Source organism: Parus major, chromosome 4, assembly GCF_001522545.3.
Source record: "Parus major isolate Abel chromosome 4, Parus_major1.1, whole genome shotgun sequence".
Classification (NCBI taxonomy): domain Eukaryota; kingdom Metazoa; phylum Chordata; class Aves; order Passeriformes; family Paridae; genus Parus; species Parus major.
In genome coordinates this window covers 42,377,508-42,391,028 of record NC_031771.1, presented here as the reverse complement: position 1 = coordinate 42,391,028, position 13,521 = coordinate 42,377,508, and the positions used below count along the sequence as shown (strand labels likewise).

General features: G+C 52.4%; 1 protein-coding gene across 1 annotated transcript; it reads left to right on the top strand.

The window, feature by feature from the left end:
- The first annotated feature begins 3,183 nt into the window (after positions 1-3,183).
- On the top strand, positions 3,184-6,083 carry GSX2 (GS homeobox 2). The gene is made up of 2 exons (XM_015623805.2): positions 3,184-5,182; positions 5,379-6,083. Exons 1-2 carry the CDS (start codon positions 4,729-4,731, stop codon positions 5,717-5,719), a joined length of 795 nt encoding a protein of 264 aa, XP_015479291.1. The 5' UTR covers positions 3,184-4,728; the 3' UTR covers positions 5,720-6,083.
- Positions 6,084-13,521: the final 7,438 nt, after the last annotated feature.

Genomic DNA, 13,521 nt, shown 5'->3' with positions numbered 1-13,521 from the left:
CCGAAGAGAGGCTTAGCGCCCTTTGGGGCCGGGGAGAGAGAGGCGGATGCCCGAAGATGGGCAGAATTCGATGAGTGGTGGGGTCTCGGCCTCCACTCTGCCCTGTTCCCCCAGGCAGCGCGGAGCTGTGCAGGCGGCACTGGGCGCTCACATCCCCGGGGTTCCCGTTCCCGGCTTGGCCGCCTCCGGCCCCTGCCCTTAATGAGATTCTTTGAAATAAAAAAAAAAAAAAAAAGCGAGATTTAATGTTACATCCTTATCTTTGGAGGAGCGCGGTTTTCTTGCAGCGGCGACGTCACTTGTTAAACAATCCGCGGCTGAGCCCCTGAAAAGAGAGGCATTGCACCCTTCGTGCTGAATACGCTTCTCAGTGCACATAACGCCAGGGCCTTTTGATGTCTCACAATGCGTGTTACGCCCAAAGATTGTCTCTTTGGACAGATCTACAACGCTTGGCTTCATGTTTGGAAGTTAAATGGACAGCGAGGTTGTAGAAACTCCCACGCTTGAAGCTGGCGCAGACACTCGGTACTTTCGCCTGTTACTTTCCATGAGTGAAAGAGGCAGGGTGGAGGGAAGGGGCTGCTGGTTTAATCCGTGCTCTGAGGCAAAGGGAGGGGGGAAAGCAATCCAGACTTTTCCTCTCTTTTATTTTCTTCAGTTTATTCTTTGGCAGCCTTAAAATAAGAGCTATGTGCAAAGCGTGCGCCCTGCCTAGGTAGCTTGTGTCTGGAAGTCGCTGGCAATGTTGCTGCTCCATGAAATCAAAATTTATGATTATTCAAATGTTGGGGACTGTGAAAAGAGAGGAAGAAAGAGAGAAAATTAATATTGCAGCTGTTCTTCTGATTAATGAGAGATAATTGCTCATGAAAAGTCACCCCTGTGGCATTTTGTTGTCTCCTGGATCTTTGTTCTTTTCCACTATTATTGAGGACTTTCTTGAAGACTAAGCGGTTCTTTTCAATTTTTGGTATTCAGAAAGTGTTGCTTGGTTACAGATAATGGAGAAATCTCGGGCTATATTGGGTAAGATGTGCCACAGACAGCAATATCACAATGCCACTTTCAGAAAAGGATGGATACAAGTTAACGGTGCGCTTTCAATAAAACATTAATAGACTTGTTCACGCTTTTATAATGACCTCCTTAATGGGAGCTGGGGGCAAGTCCTGTCTTTAGATTGAGCTTACTTCAGAAAGGCCAGCGTTGGGATTGCCGATCACTTTGGAAACTAATAGGAAATCAATGTTAGAGTAGCGAATAAATGCGATTATAGCGCAGGAGCCCGCGACCCCTAGCTTACCCACGCACGGCTTTATTTTGAGCGGGACTTTCCCGTACGGGAACTGCCCCAGCCCGAGGCGCAGCCTGCCCAGCACCACCGCATGTCACCGCGGTGTGATGTTTGTGACCACGGCTGCTCTGCAGGTGTTTTTTTGGTTTGGGGTGTTTATTTGGGAGGGTTTTTGTGCTGGATGTTTTTTTTTTTTTTCCCCCTGCTCGAAACGTGTCCCCGGGCTGCGGCGCTTTCCGCTGGGGCAGCTCCTCCCGTGAACTCGGCGGAGATGCGCGCCTGAAAGCTGGAGCTTTCTCCGGGCGGGCATGGCTTTTTCTTCTGCCGGGAGCTGCCGGGGTTGGGGGAGGGAAGGCAGAGTTGCTTTTGTCATTTAAGCCGTGAATCTCCTCTACATAAAGGTGTTAGAGACATCTGGAAGAAAAGAGGGACCAGCACCCAGTCCTGCGCTCGGCGGACCAGGGGAGCGGCTCTGATGTTCTTTTTGAACTGCTCCACTTTCAAAAGGGGGCAATTTCGTTACATTCTCATTTGTTACACTGTCTTGAACTAAAGGCAGACAAAGCTATACTCTGTCACCCCGAGCAGAATGAAGGGAATCAAAGGATTTTCCCTTAAAAGGACTAATTTTCTCCTTGAATTATGAAAGTAATGGCTAGGTAACAGCCTGTGCTCTGTACCCAACTGCTTAATACCTTCTAAATCCTTCCACGTGGCTCTCCCAGTCGTAGCAATTAGAGCTCATTATAGGCTCATAAGAGCTCTCATTTCGAGGATTACTTAATGGACAATGAAATTTTATCGGACAGAATTATTGAAAAATAAAATTGTAACGAGGCCGATGTGATGTGGGCGCACGCCTTGCATCATTCCGCCTCGTTTGGGATGTCTTTGCTTTCAAATGACTTCTTTTCTTGCTCTGGCTTTCAGGAGTGTTTTTTTCTTAGTCATTTCTCTCTCTCCTTCACTCTCTTTTATCACTGCATTTGGTTTATTATAACAATTACAAATTGCAATTTTGATCCGACTCTTGCTCTGTCTTCCCTTACGACAGCCCCCTCCCCAGATCCACTCTATCACTGCAGACCGCTTTTTCCACTGAGGTTTTGGGTTGTGTTATTACATTTTCATTTTCCAGAACAGCCTCTCTTAAAGGAAAAAAATAAAAAAAATTTTAAAAAAAGAAAATACGAAAAAAAATTTAAATAAAATAAAATGCAGATATTAGTTTAAATCTTCTCCAGGCGTAATTTGCTTTAAACGAGAAGAGCCGAAACAAGAAATGCTATGCTTGTGCACGGTGACCGTGACTAGAATCTGACGGGCCCCAGCGGAGCTGAGGAGGCAGAGCCCCCCGGTATCCCCGGGGCCGCGGACCCCAGGGCCTCGGCGGCGGAGCGGGCAGCGGTCGCAGGAGCTCCGGGGCCTGGCGGCTGCGGGGCCTCGGCTGAGCCCTGGGCAGAGGTTTGGGGAAAAGTAGGTGAGGTTGGAGCCGACTCGCCTAAACCTCGCGAGCCCCTAATTGTTGTCACAAGACGCGGGATTAGCGCATTGCTGGAATAGCTGTCTGTTTACACTCAGGAGCCCCCGCCGGCCGGTAAACACTTTCTAATTGAATTCTAATCACATTCAAATAGCCACATAACAGGCCTCAGCTGCAATTCATAAAACTTTAATTGCTATCCATAAATCCTCAGATCACCGAGCGCGGAGTGTCCCTAAAAACGCTGTTGCATGGTGGCTGCCCGGGGACGTGCGGGGCAAAGGGGAGCAGGGCTAGGGGAGAGCCGGCCCCTGCACAGGGGGCCCTGCACAGCGGCACTGCCCGCGGCAGGTTGGGGATGGGGACGGGGTCGGGACAACACAGCCGCTCGAGAGATGGCCCCTCTCAGCAAGGCTCGAGTTGTACCGCCGACTCTTGCTGGTCCCAGGGGCGAGGAAATGCCGGCTCCTTGAGAAGGCGGTTTTATTTTGCTGGGTTTAACAGCGGGAGACTGGGTGTGCAGGAGGGATGGTAGGATGTCCGCGGCCAGGCCCTTGAGCATGAAAACCGCTTCTGAACACGTTTTGGCTATTGCTGCACTCCCGAGTTTCTGTTCAGCCTCTGGTAATCAGGCGTAGACTGTGTTTTCTGCTTTAGAGCACAATTGTCGCTTCCCTTTCCCGTGTCAAGTGGGATGGGATCCGCAGTCTGTTTTAAACGCCGCTTCGCATCTGCTAAACAGGAACGCGATAGTCCTTCTATTAAAGATAAGTCTCTTCTTAAACTCCCATAAAACAGGTCATTGGAAAATCGCGTAATATGCTGCGAGTACCTTGGCTTTGTAATGCACTCTGAAATGCTTTGGAGCCACCGACCGTATTTAGCTGTTTATCCAATTTTACTTTGAATGATTGCTTCAGCAAACTTGGTGGAGATCAAAGAATCCCTCCCTGACATGTTCGCTTTTCATTAGCGCTGCGGTCCTGGAGCGGCCGGGGAAGTTCGCTTGGAAGTTTTCCGTTTTGATACTGTTTGGCTGAGAAGTGTCCAGATATTTGGAGGCTTTGTCCGTTGCAGTAATTGCCAATTTGGCAAGATTCACTTGAGGTGAAAAGGGCGAGGAGGAAAAAAAGCCACCCAACCCACCCTACGTGCATATGTATGCGCAGACACACAAACGCGCTCCGTCCCTAGCTTTTATATCCGTGGCTGCATCTGTGTACCTGGCTCCTCTGATGCAGAAAGGGCCTCCTGAGGGAGTCCTGAGTGCAGGGAGTGGGCCTGACTGGGTAAAGGTGTTGGCCCCAGGCCTCCGTGGGATCCACGGCCCTTTGGATGCTCTTTTACTGGGGGTGAAGGAGGCGGAGTTGAACCCGCTTGTTCCAGAGCATTACCTGCTTTCACCTCTCTTTCCCTCCCAGCGAGGGAAAGGAGCGTTCTCCCCCGGGAAAGCCCCCGAGCAGAAACTCCTTCCGATTAATTTTATCCCCAGCATCCCGGGTGTGTTGACAGAGGGACATGCCTGCGAACGCGACGTGTGACGGGGCCGCGGAGCAGCCGCCCCCTCCCCGCTTTCTCTGCTCCTATAATTTATTTGAGGCGGAGGCAAAGGAGTGAAGTCATCGGGCAACGAGCAAGCACGCACACTTTGCCCCCCTCCCCTACCCCGCTTTGGTCCCCCCCCGGCAGCCTCTCCTGCCGGCCTGGGAAGCCGGGGAGATTTAGATCTGCGAGGCTTTCAGCCATCACGTGTTTAAATACTTGATATAAAACCCCGGCGCAGGGGATCCAGGCGGGGGGACTTTAAGACCAGCCCTCTCCAGGGACCCTTTTGTTCAGCTCTCAAACATAAGCACCTTCTCGACTCGCCAGGACTTCAGTGGCAACTTGGCCAAGCAGGAAAAACCCGACTTTGGGAGAGCCGCCCCCGGCCTCGCAGCCCTCCGCGATGTCACGCTCCTTCTATGTCGACTCCTTAATCATCAAAGACTCCTCGAGGCCGGCTCCGTCCCTTCCTGAGCATCATCACGGCCAGGACTTCTTCATCCCTCTCAGCATGCCTTCCCCCCTCGTCATGTCGGTGTCGGGCCCGGGCTGCCCGTCCCGAAAGAGCGGCGCCTTCTGCGTCTGCCCGCTCTGTGTCACCTCGCACCTGCACTCCTCCCGCGGCGGCGGTGCCGGCGGGGCCATCCCTCTGCTCAAGAGCCAGTTCCCCACGGCCGCAGGCGAGGCCCAGTGCTGCCCGCGGAGCGGCCACGCTCACCACCCGCAGCAGCACCCGCCGCCCGCAGCCTCGGTGCCCGCTGCCGCCGCCCTGGGACACCCTGCGCATCACCCACCTGCCTGCGGCGCCACCTCCTACAGCGTCAGCGACCCCCGGAGGTTTCACTGCCTCGGCATGGGTAGGAGCCCTGCGGCCGCCGGGGAAGGGGGGCAGCGGGAGAAGGGGTGCTCCCAAGGAAGAGCGGCTGCCCCGGGTCGGGAAGCTGCTGGGGAAAGTCTTCTCTCTTTCTGTCTGCATGTCTGTCTGTCTGTCTCTAGCCCCCCTCCCCCCCCTTTTCCCTGTCCCGCTGAAGTTCGCATTTCTCTCCCGTTCAGGAGGGTCCGAATCCAGCCAAATTCAAAATGGGAAACGGATGAGGACTGCTTTTACCAGCACCCAGCTCTTGGAGCTGGAGAGGGAATTCTCCTCCAACATGTACCTGTCCCGGCTGCGGAGGATCGAGATAGCCACGTACCTGAACCTGTCCGAGAAGCAAGTGAAAATCTGGTTCCAAAACAGGAGGGTGAAGCACAAGAAAGAAGGCAAAGGCACCCAGCGAAACTCGCACGGGGGCTGCAAGTGCAGCACCAGCCAAGGCCATTACCCCCGGTCGGAGGATGAAGAGTCTCTATCCCCCTCATCGGCTACCGAGGATAAAGAGATCTCCCCGTTATGAGCCCGGCTCGGAGCTCGGCTCCCGCCGCCGGCTCCCAGCCCGGAGCGAGGTGGCGGCACGGCGGCACACCTGGCACCGCTGCCCACGGACCGCTGACCTGCAGCGGGCTGGCACCCCCCGCCGCGGAGGGTTAATTGTCATCCATTCGCAGTAATAGAAAGATATATCTATATCTATATATATATAAATATATTTTCGGAATGTAAATGTTTTAGTCATGGGAGTTCAACCGAAACGTTATTTATGTAACCCCAGGAGAGGGCACCTGCTCTTTCTAAAATGTAACATGGGACAAGGCTCGCTGGCCCGGGGTGCCTTCCTCTGTATACCCCCAGGCAATTTAAAGGAAAAAAAGAAACACATTCGAAACCGAAAGGAGAGACATTAAAAAAATCTGAAAAGCCAGCTAAAACCTGTAGAGAACCTTCTGGATGGACTTATTAACAAAAATAAGAAATAACATAAAAATCGCCCGTTTGGGTTTCGGACGGATGTTTGTCTGTGAATAGTTTTATATAAAAATTATATTTATATTTATTTAAATAAATGAGATCGGACGAGAATTTAATTTTTTTCTTCTTATCCCCCCCGGCTCCCCCTTCCTACCATCAAGTGCCAGCCCAGTCGCACCAGCGAGGGTGGACTGGCTGGGCAAGGTACTTCTCTTTGCAGTCCTTGTCCTTCGTACGGTGAAAGCATCGCTGTATATGTGTCAGATCTGCGTAAAGAGTGACAATAAAAGCCATCGGCTACTAACACGAACGTGTTTTCTGTTCCCCTGTGACTCGGGACGGCTGGGGGGCGGAGAAGGAGGGGGACTCCGCTCCGGCCGGAATGCAAATACAGCCGGTCCTCTGAGTCCAGCAGCAGCCTTGCGCTCCTTCCCAGCCGGATCCAGCGCACGCCCTCCTGGCGACTGACAGCTTTCTCCCGTCTGCTGGCCCGGCGGCACCGGCTGGGGACACGCGGCTGCCGCTGGCCCAGGGCCGCCGGTCGCGGCACGGGGCCGGAGCGAAGGGCTGTGAGCCGGGATCCCGCACACAGGGGACTGGCTGCACACGCCGACCCTTTACCAGACTGAAACTTCCCTTAAGTTATTATACGGGTTGATGTTAAGCAGGGATCAGGGATTTTTTTTTTTCCCCCTTAGGCGCCGGAAGAGCGTTAGCTCTTTTCGGTGTTGACTTCATTTGACGCCTTGACCAGGCTTAGGGAGAAGATCTGAGTGCAAACCCGTTAGGCTGAGATATAGCTGAAGTTCTCTGCAATCTGCGTCGGGCAGAGCCCAGCCACGGGTCCCATCCTGCCTCTCTCTACCTTGGGCATCCTCATCCTCAGCTCCTTGCAGGCAGCTGGAGAGAGTGGCATGGACCTGGAGTTGGCCAGTCTCAAATGAGACTCTTTATAACTTTTTCGTAGTTTCTGCAGTACTGGCAGGCAGCAAGCAATATGAGCAAATCAGAAGTGCCTTTTGCACATTATGTTACTTCTCTCATCTTTTCCTTGGGTGGATTTTCCACTAATCAAATATACACTTTTGACTTCAACCTGTGAAACTACCAAAACATTTTTTGCAAATAATTCCCTCAACAATCATGTTTATTTATCAAGTTTGATCCCTAACTTCAGAGCTGCAGCTCAGAGGTATGTCTCCAATTTGACTTGCCTGCAAGCACCCTAGACACTGAAGAGAGAGGCAGCCCCAGCACAGTGGCACTTGTACTGCTTGGCTGTCTTGGAGGAGAGGCCAGGTGCATGGGCAGGGCTGGGGTAGGATGGAGAGAGCCTGATATGGGCACTGCCCCACATCCTGAACCAGCTTCAGGGCTTGGGGCAGAATCAGAGTCAGCGTAACCAGGTCTGATGGGAAGGGAAAGGAAAGGCAGGACTGAAGTTTCTAGCCTGGAATTGGAAATGAAATAGGCAATCTCCCTGATCCATACCACTACCATTTCTCTGCCTGAGCTGACTGCAGAGGCCAGCAGCCCACATGCCAGCTGGGTGGCTGGGGATGTTGGTTACCCCAGCGGGCAGTCCCCTCACTTGCCAGGCTGGGGAGACCAAAGAGCCAAAGGGTTGAGGTCCTTGTGACTCCTTCCTGGGGGGACTTCATCGAGGGTATGGCTGAGGGGGTTGGCCCCTCTTCCCCTAAAATCTGCTGAGATGGAATCTGGAAACTGTTGATTCTCTGCTTCCCCTGTTGACTTGCTTCTATAATCACAGTGGGTCTTTTCCAGCCTTGAAGCTCTGGGAGGAGGGGTTAGTTCCACAGAAAGTACTGCCCACCCTCTCAGCATTGTCATCCCATACTGTAACAGAAAGGAGTCAACAGGCCTGCAGCAGCCTGGGGAAGTGAAACTTGGCTTGGCGAGAAAAAGCATCACAGACTCTGAAATCTAAGACTGCAAAACTCAAAGATCTTTTAAAACTGCAAAGATAGACTTGATAGAGTGTGTATGTTCTCAGTGTAACTCTGTGGAACTATGTGCCTCAGTGAATAAATTGCTATTTCCCTCTGTTTCTAGAAGATAAACAGTGAGATTCCTCTTCATTGCAGTATTTAGCAATTTCTTAAAAATAATAAGGAAATGGAGTTAGTTGATCTTTCTTGTAGTAATCATTGCTTGCATGTGTCTTTCAGGGGTTGGGAGGTAATTGTCGCATATTATCATCATCATCATCATCATCATATGCAAACTGTCATTGGGACAGTTGAGACAATATTTCATTTTATTTCAAAGCAAATGTTCAATGTAAAAAACTTTGGAAAAGAGGAATGATGCAATGGCTTTCCCCCACACATCTCAGAAGGCTGACACAACCAGCTTGACCAGAACCTGGCAGTCCAAGTTGGTGTAACAGAAGCACCACCAGAAGTTGAATGTACCGTAATTTGTGGGAAATGTTTTGTAGAGTTTCCACATCCAGCATTCAACATTTTGAAATTTAGGCAAATTTACATTAAAATATGTTGTTTTTTTCCTTCTGCACCCTCCCCCTTCTTTTTTCTATTAATTTTTTTTCTTCCCACAAAGTGTGAAGTGCAATATTTTCCCCTCGCTCATCCAGTGTCTAAGACACTGGCAGTGTTCAGCTCCTTATGGAGCCACTCGTGGCATAACTTGGTGGCAGAGCAGTTACCTGTGTCCTGGGTGGATTTCAGGTGTGGAACAGCCCCTAATGACCCTCTGGGTCACTTAGCCCCCCAGCAGCTGCTGCACTGGGCCCCCTACAAGCAAGGATCTGCAAGGGGAAGGTCACACAACTAAAGCCTGAGTGTTTGAACAAGAGATGTGAGTCATGTTTGTGTGAATGACCTTGCTACAGGCCTTCTGTAACTTGTTGGGTTAGCATCCCTCCAGAAAAGCTTTCCCCTTGAGATATTTATTTGCTAATTGTAATTCTACTTAACTCTTAACAATTATTTAAAAAAAAAAAAAAAAAAAAAAAAGAAAATGGAAGAAGAAAACATCATCTTGAGGAGTTTCCCTGACCTTGGTCTGCACGGCTGAGGTCATGGTACTGATTTCTCTGGTTGTGGTTCTCCTGGTTGAACCTGCTCCCATGTCCTGATCAGAGGAGTTAGCCCATGGGCAGCATTGGCCATGAGCTGATGGAACTTTGCAGTGCTGAAGACAGCACGCTCCCCCATCTGCTCTTTTGAGCCCTGCCCTGAAGTCCCCATAGGCGCTGCTGAAGCTTTTCCCCACTGTCTGAGTGAGCTCTTGCCAAAATGTCCATTTCTAGCATCTCGCACCTCTACCCCAGACACGGGGAAGTGAAGGCCCTTGCATCAGCTCCTTGCTTCCACCCGTGGTTTATCTGGGACACAAGGGCAGGTACGTTCCAGAGATTCCCAGACCAAAGAGCTCAGTGTTCTGGCCGGCTGCACATCCTCCCTGCGGATGTGCTCATCAGTCAAGCCCCAAGCACTCACGGAGAGGAGGGCTCACAGTGCAGGCATCCAGGCCAGGGGACTGCGGGAAACTCTCCTGCCTCAGTACCTCCGTTTGGAGGTTGGGCAGGGAGGGGCAGTCTATCTAATCCCACTGCATCCACCTCTAGTTTTTCCTAATTTCTTGCTCCTGCCCTTCCCGCTGACCTACCCTCCATGGGACACGGCCTGAGGTGCGGCTCCCCGGTGCCTGGTGCTGCCCTTGCGGGCAGGGACAGCCGAATCGGGGCAGCGCGTCTCGGCGGCTCGGCTGCTGCCCGGGGCTCCTTTTCCCTCTTGCACGCTTCAGTCGACGGCACAGCCGCAGGACGAGGCCACGGCCAGAAAGGATCACTCGGGAGTTTCTGTGGCGCCCACGGGGATAAGATGGCCAGTAAGGGGCGAGCCCTATTACCACCGCTCCGGGACCCCGGCGAGCGTCCTGACACCAGCTCGGAGGACGCGGGCAGGGCTGGGAGCACCCCCATTCTGGATCCGGAGACTAAAGATGACAGAATGCAGTCCTTCGGGAAAGACACCCGTCCAAAAAAACTACCCCCCCCCCCCCCCCCCCCCGCCCCCGCTGTTGCTGTTGCGTGAGTTTCGCGGCTGCTCGAAAAGCATGTTAAATAGTAGAGAGGGGAGCGCAGCCCGCAGCCCCCGCGCACCTCCGCCGGCTGAACCGGGGCTCGGTCAGGGCGAGAAACCCCGGGCACGGCTGGAGCCCGGGCCCGGGGCTCCTGGGTGGGAAGGCGGCCTGGCTTCGCCGGGCCCCCCCGGTGGCGGAAAGCCGTGCGCCGGGCAGCTGCCGGGGAGTCCCGCATGACAGCGGAATAACAAACAGCCCCAACCCAGTGTGCCACTCGGAAAACCTCGGGGCGTGTGTCCGCGCTGCAGCGCGCTCAGCCTCGCCGTGAAAGGGCCGATTTCACGCAGGATCTGCTCCGCGCCCCTCTCCGCCCCCCTGCGCGCTTCCCAGCCGGCCCGCTCAGGGCGATGCGCCGGCCTCGGCCCCTCCACGCCTCCCCCCTGCCCCGACCCCAGCCGGCGTGTCCGGGGGGATTTAAGCTGTTGGAAGCGAACCCAAAGAGATCGGAAGCGTGTGCTGTGTGCTCTGGAAAAATAACTAGTTTCAGATTAATGAAGGAGTGACAATTTCAAGGCTAACGTTGGCACTGCCCAAGCCAGAGCGTGGGGAGCTCGCCAGGCTTTGCTTTATATTGTCTGCTTTTCTGAAGAGCAGACAAAGATGGATAGAGAGACATTGAAAAGCAGAAGGCGTATTTCAAACAGTTCAATAAAGAGGGTTGTCACTTAAAGACAAGAACCATAGTGCTTTGATGACTTTGTATTAGCCTTACCGTTTCAAATAAGTGACTCTACTCTCTTTGCGGAATTCACCGAGTTTTAGTAGATGACACTTCAGTGAAGCCGCTTTAGACAGAAATGAGAGCTCGTAACTGCGGGGCAAAGCTTCTCTTCGGGAGGGTTTTACATAGAAGATTGCCGGGGCTTTTTTCTTCCCGTCCTTAAATTAAGGAACCTCGGTAAAACTGAGGTTTACAGTTTACGTGGAACTGCTGTATGAAATAGAGAAAAGTGCTCAGCCTCCTTGTGAATGTAAAGCAAGCGAAAGGGAGACCTCGCCTCGACGGCGAGAAACGCTGCCTCCCGGCAGAGCCCAGCAATACAGGGGCGGGCTTTCCAAACCAGTTCTACACCCTCGGAGGAAGCGCGGACACAGAGCGCTGGAAATAAAGTTGTCTGGAATTCCCCAGGCAGCCCGTGTGCTTTCCCACGTGTGTACGGACAGTCTTTCCATGGCCGTGTCCCCTCAGGTCCCCTCGTGTCCCGGCGGGACGACACCTCCCCTGTGCCCGGGGGGCAGCCGGAGTGCCGCAGCCCCGGGGTGTGCGCGCTGGGAAAGGGAGAGACCTCGCAGCCCTGCCGGGGGAGATTTTGCTGCCAAACTCGATAATTATTTTATATATATATAGATGTAAAATCTTTTTTAAGATGAGGACCCCCGACCGCTGCAGCCCCCCAGGCTTTGAAGGCACAGCGAAAGGGCTTCTCTGTGGGTTTGAGAGAACCATTTAGTCACTGTTTCATTAGGCACTATTTGAACCTTGCAACATGTGGTAATTTCTGGGGCAAGCTGAAAAGGGGGGATTATGTAGGAGGGACACAAGGAAATTAGCTAACGGTTAATTTAACTCGTTTTCTGGTAGAATTTTCGATACATTCCTAATTGACTGAGGAGGCAGGTGAAGTCTTCAGTTCCAGGCAGACTCATTCACGGTGAGAATAAATGGCTCTTTTTCAACTCTCACTGCTCACAATATATCATCAGGGAAAAGACATGCAATGAATATGTTGATTTAGGGTTTTTTTATCATTATTATTAATGGAATTACACCCTGCTACGCAGGTGTGAGGGTAAAACCTATACTGCGATGAAATCAGATTAACAATGAAATGAGAATTTTATTAGCTTTCTATGTCATATAGACCTGGATTTAAACTGTCAAAACAAGAAACAAGAGCGGGGAAAGATAAGTCTGAAGAAAACAATGTCAATCAATGGGCAGAAGTAGTAGCTTAGATTCCAAATGGTAATTAGCTGTAATTCAGGGTGAATATTGACACCCCGTACTCTACACCATTTATATAAAATAGAGAATATATGATTAGCCCATAATGGAAAATCTCTTTGAGTCCGGGGTTTGCCAATTAATCCTGACCACACCAATTTACTATGAAACCGGAACACTTGGTCGTAAGGTCCGAGTTTTCATAAAAGGTCGTGTCGGGAATAAACTCTGGCATTCTTGCCGTGCTCGCTGAGGAAAAGGGATCCGGCCGGATCGGAGTGTCCCGAGGGCGTTTGGGAGCAGCCTGGGGAGCAGCGGAAAAGCAGCTGTGATCCTGCACCGGGCAGCTTCGGACAGCGGTGGGCTGGAGCTGACCCTGTTTTGGGGGCGGTGGGCTGGAGCTGACCCTGTTCTGGGGGCGGTGGGCTGGAGGTGACCCTGTTCTGGGGGCGGTGGGCTGGAGCTGACCCTGTTTTGGGGGCGGTGGGCTGGAGCTGACCCCACGCCGGGCGGGTGGTGGCAGAGGCGCTACCTGCGCGGTGTGCGGAGGTGTTGGGCGCAGCCAGGCAGGACCCGCCGTCGCCAGAGGAGCCCGCCACGTCTGCCAAGGCCCCCTTTGTAACCTGCTATAGAAAATGGAGGTATTCTGCATGACAAAGCCCAATTAAGCTCGCTATTCAGTACTTCTGCAGCTGGTAGCCCATTGGGAGAGTGGGAGGAAACGCGAATATATATTCATTATGCGAAGGGGCGGTGAAAAGTACCAACAACCGCGGGTCTGGGTTGGGTGTTGGGTATGTTTGTTTGGTGTTTTATGTGTCATTCCCGTTATCTATATATGTAATTTGGTGGCAGGGGTGGGAGGAGGAGGAGGGGCGAGGTGAGCGCTGCCCGGGGCGCACAAGTCCCGGCCCACGGAGCCACAGCGGGTCTCGAGCGCAGCGGCAGGAGCATCCTCCTGCAAAGAGGAGCAAGGAAAGTTCCCTGCCAGGCTGCAGGACTGCGCTGTGAAACTGTCGATTAGTACACTAGCAAGGCTGTCGGTGTTCTGTAAGAATTCTCTCTTTCTTTCTTAACTGTCACTCAACAGAGGTCAGCTGTGAACTGCCAAGGGGTTTTCACAGGCTGAGGGGCATGAAACCCCAGGGTGGACGGAAGGCCATCCAGACAAAATACCTAACACTAAGATTGACCCAGACAATTAATTTATTCATTTGCTTTCCGTTTCTACCTTCCTGAGCCAAGAAGCCATAATATATGCATAGCTGTAGCTG

Coding starts and splice junctions, on each gene's coding strand:
- GSX2 (XM_015623805.2), top strand. CDS start 4,729: ATGTCACGCTCCTTCTATGTCGACTCCTTAATCATCAAAGACTCCTCG. Junction 5,183..5,378: donor GTTTCACTGCCTCGGCATGG/GTAGGAGCCCTG, acceptor TCTCCCGTTCAG/GAGGGTCCGAATCCAGCCAA.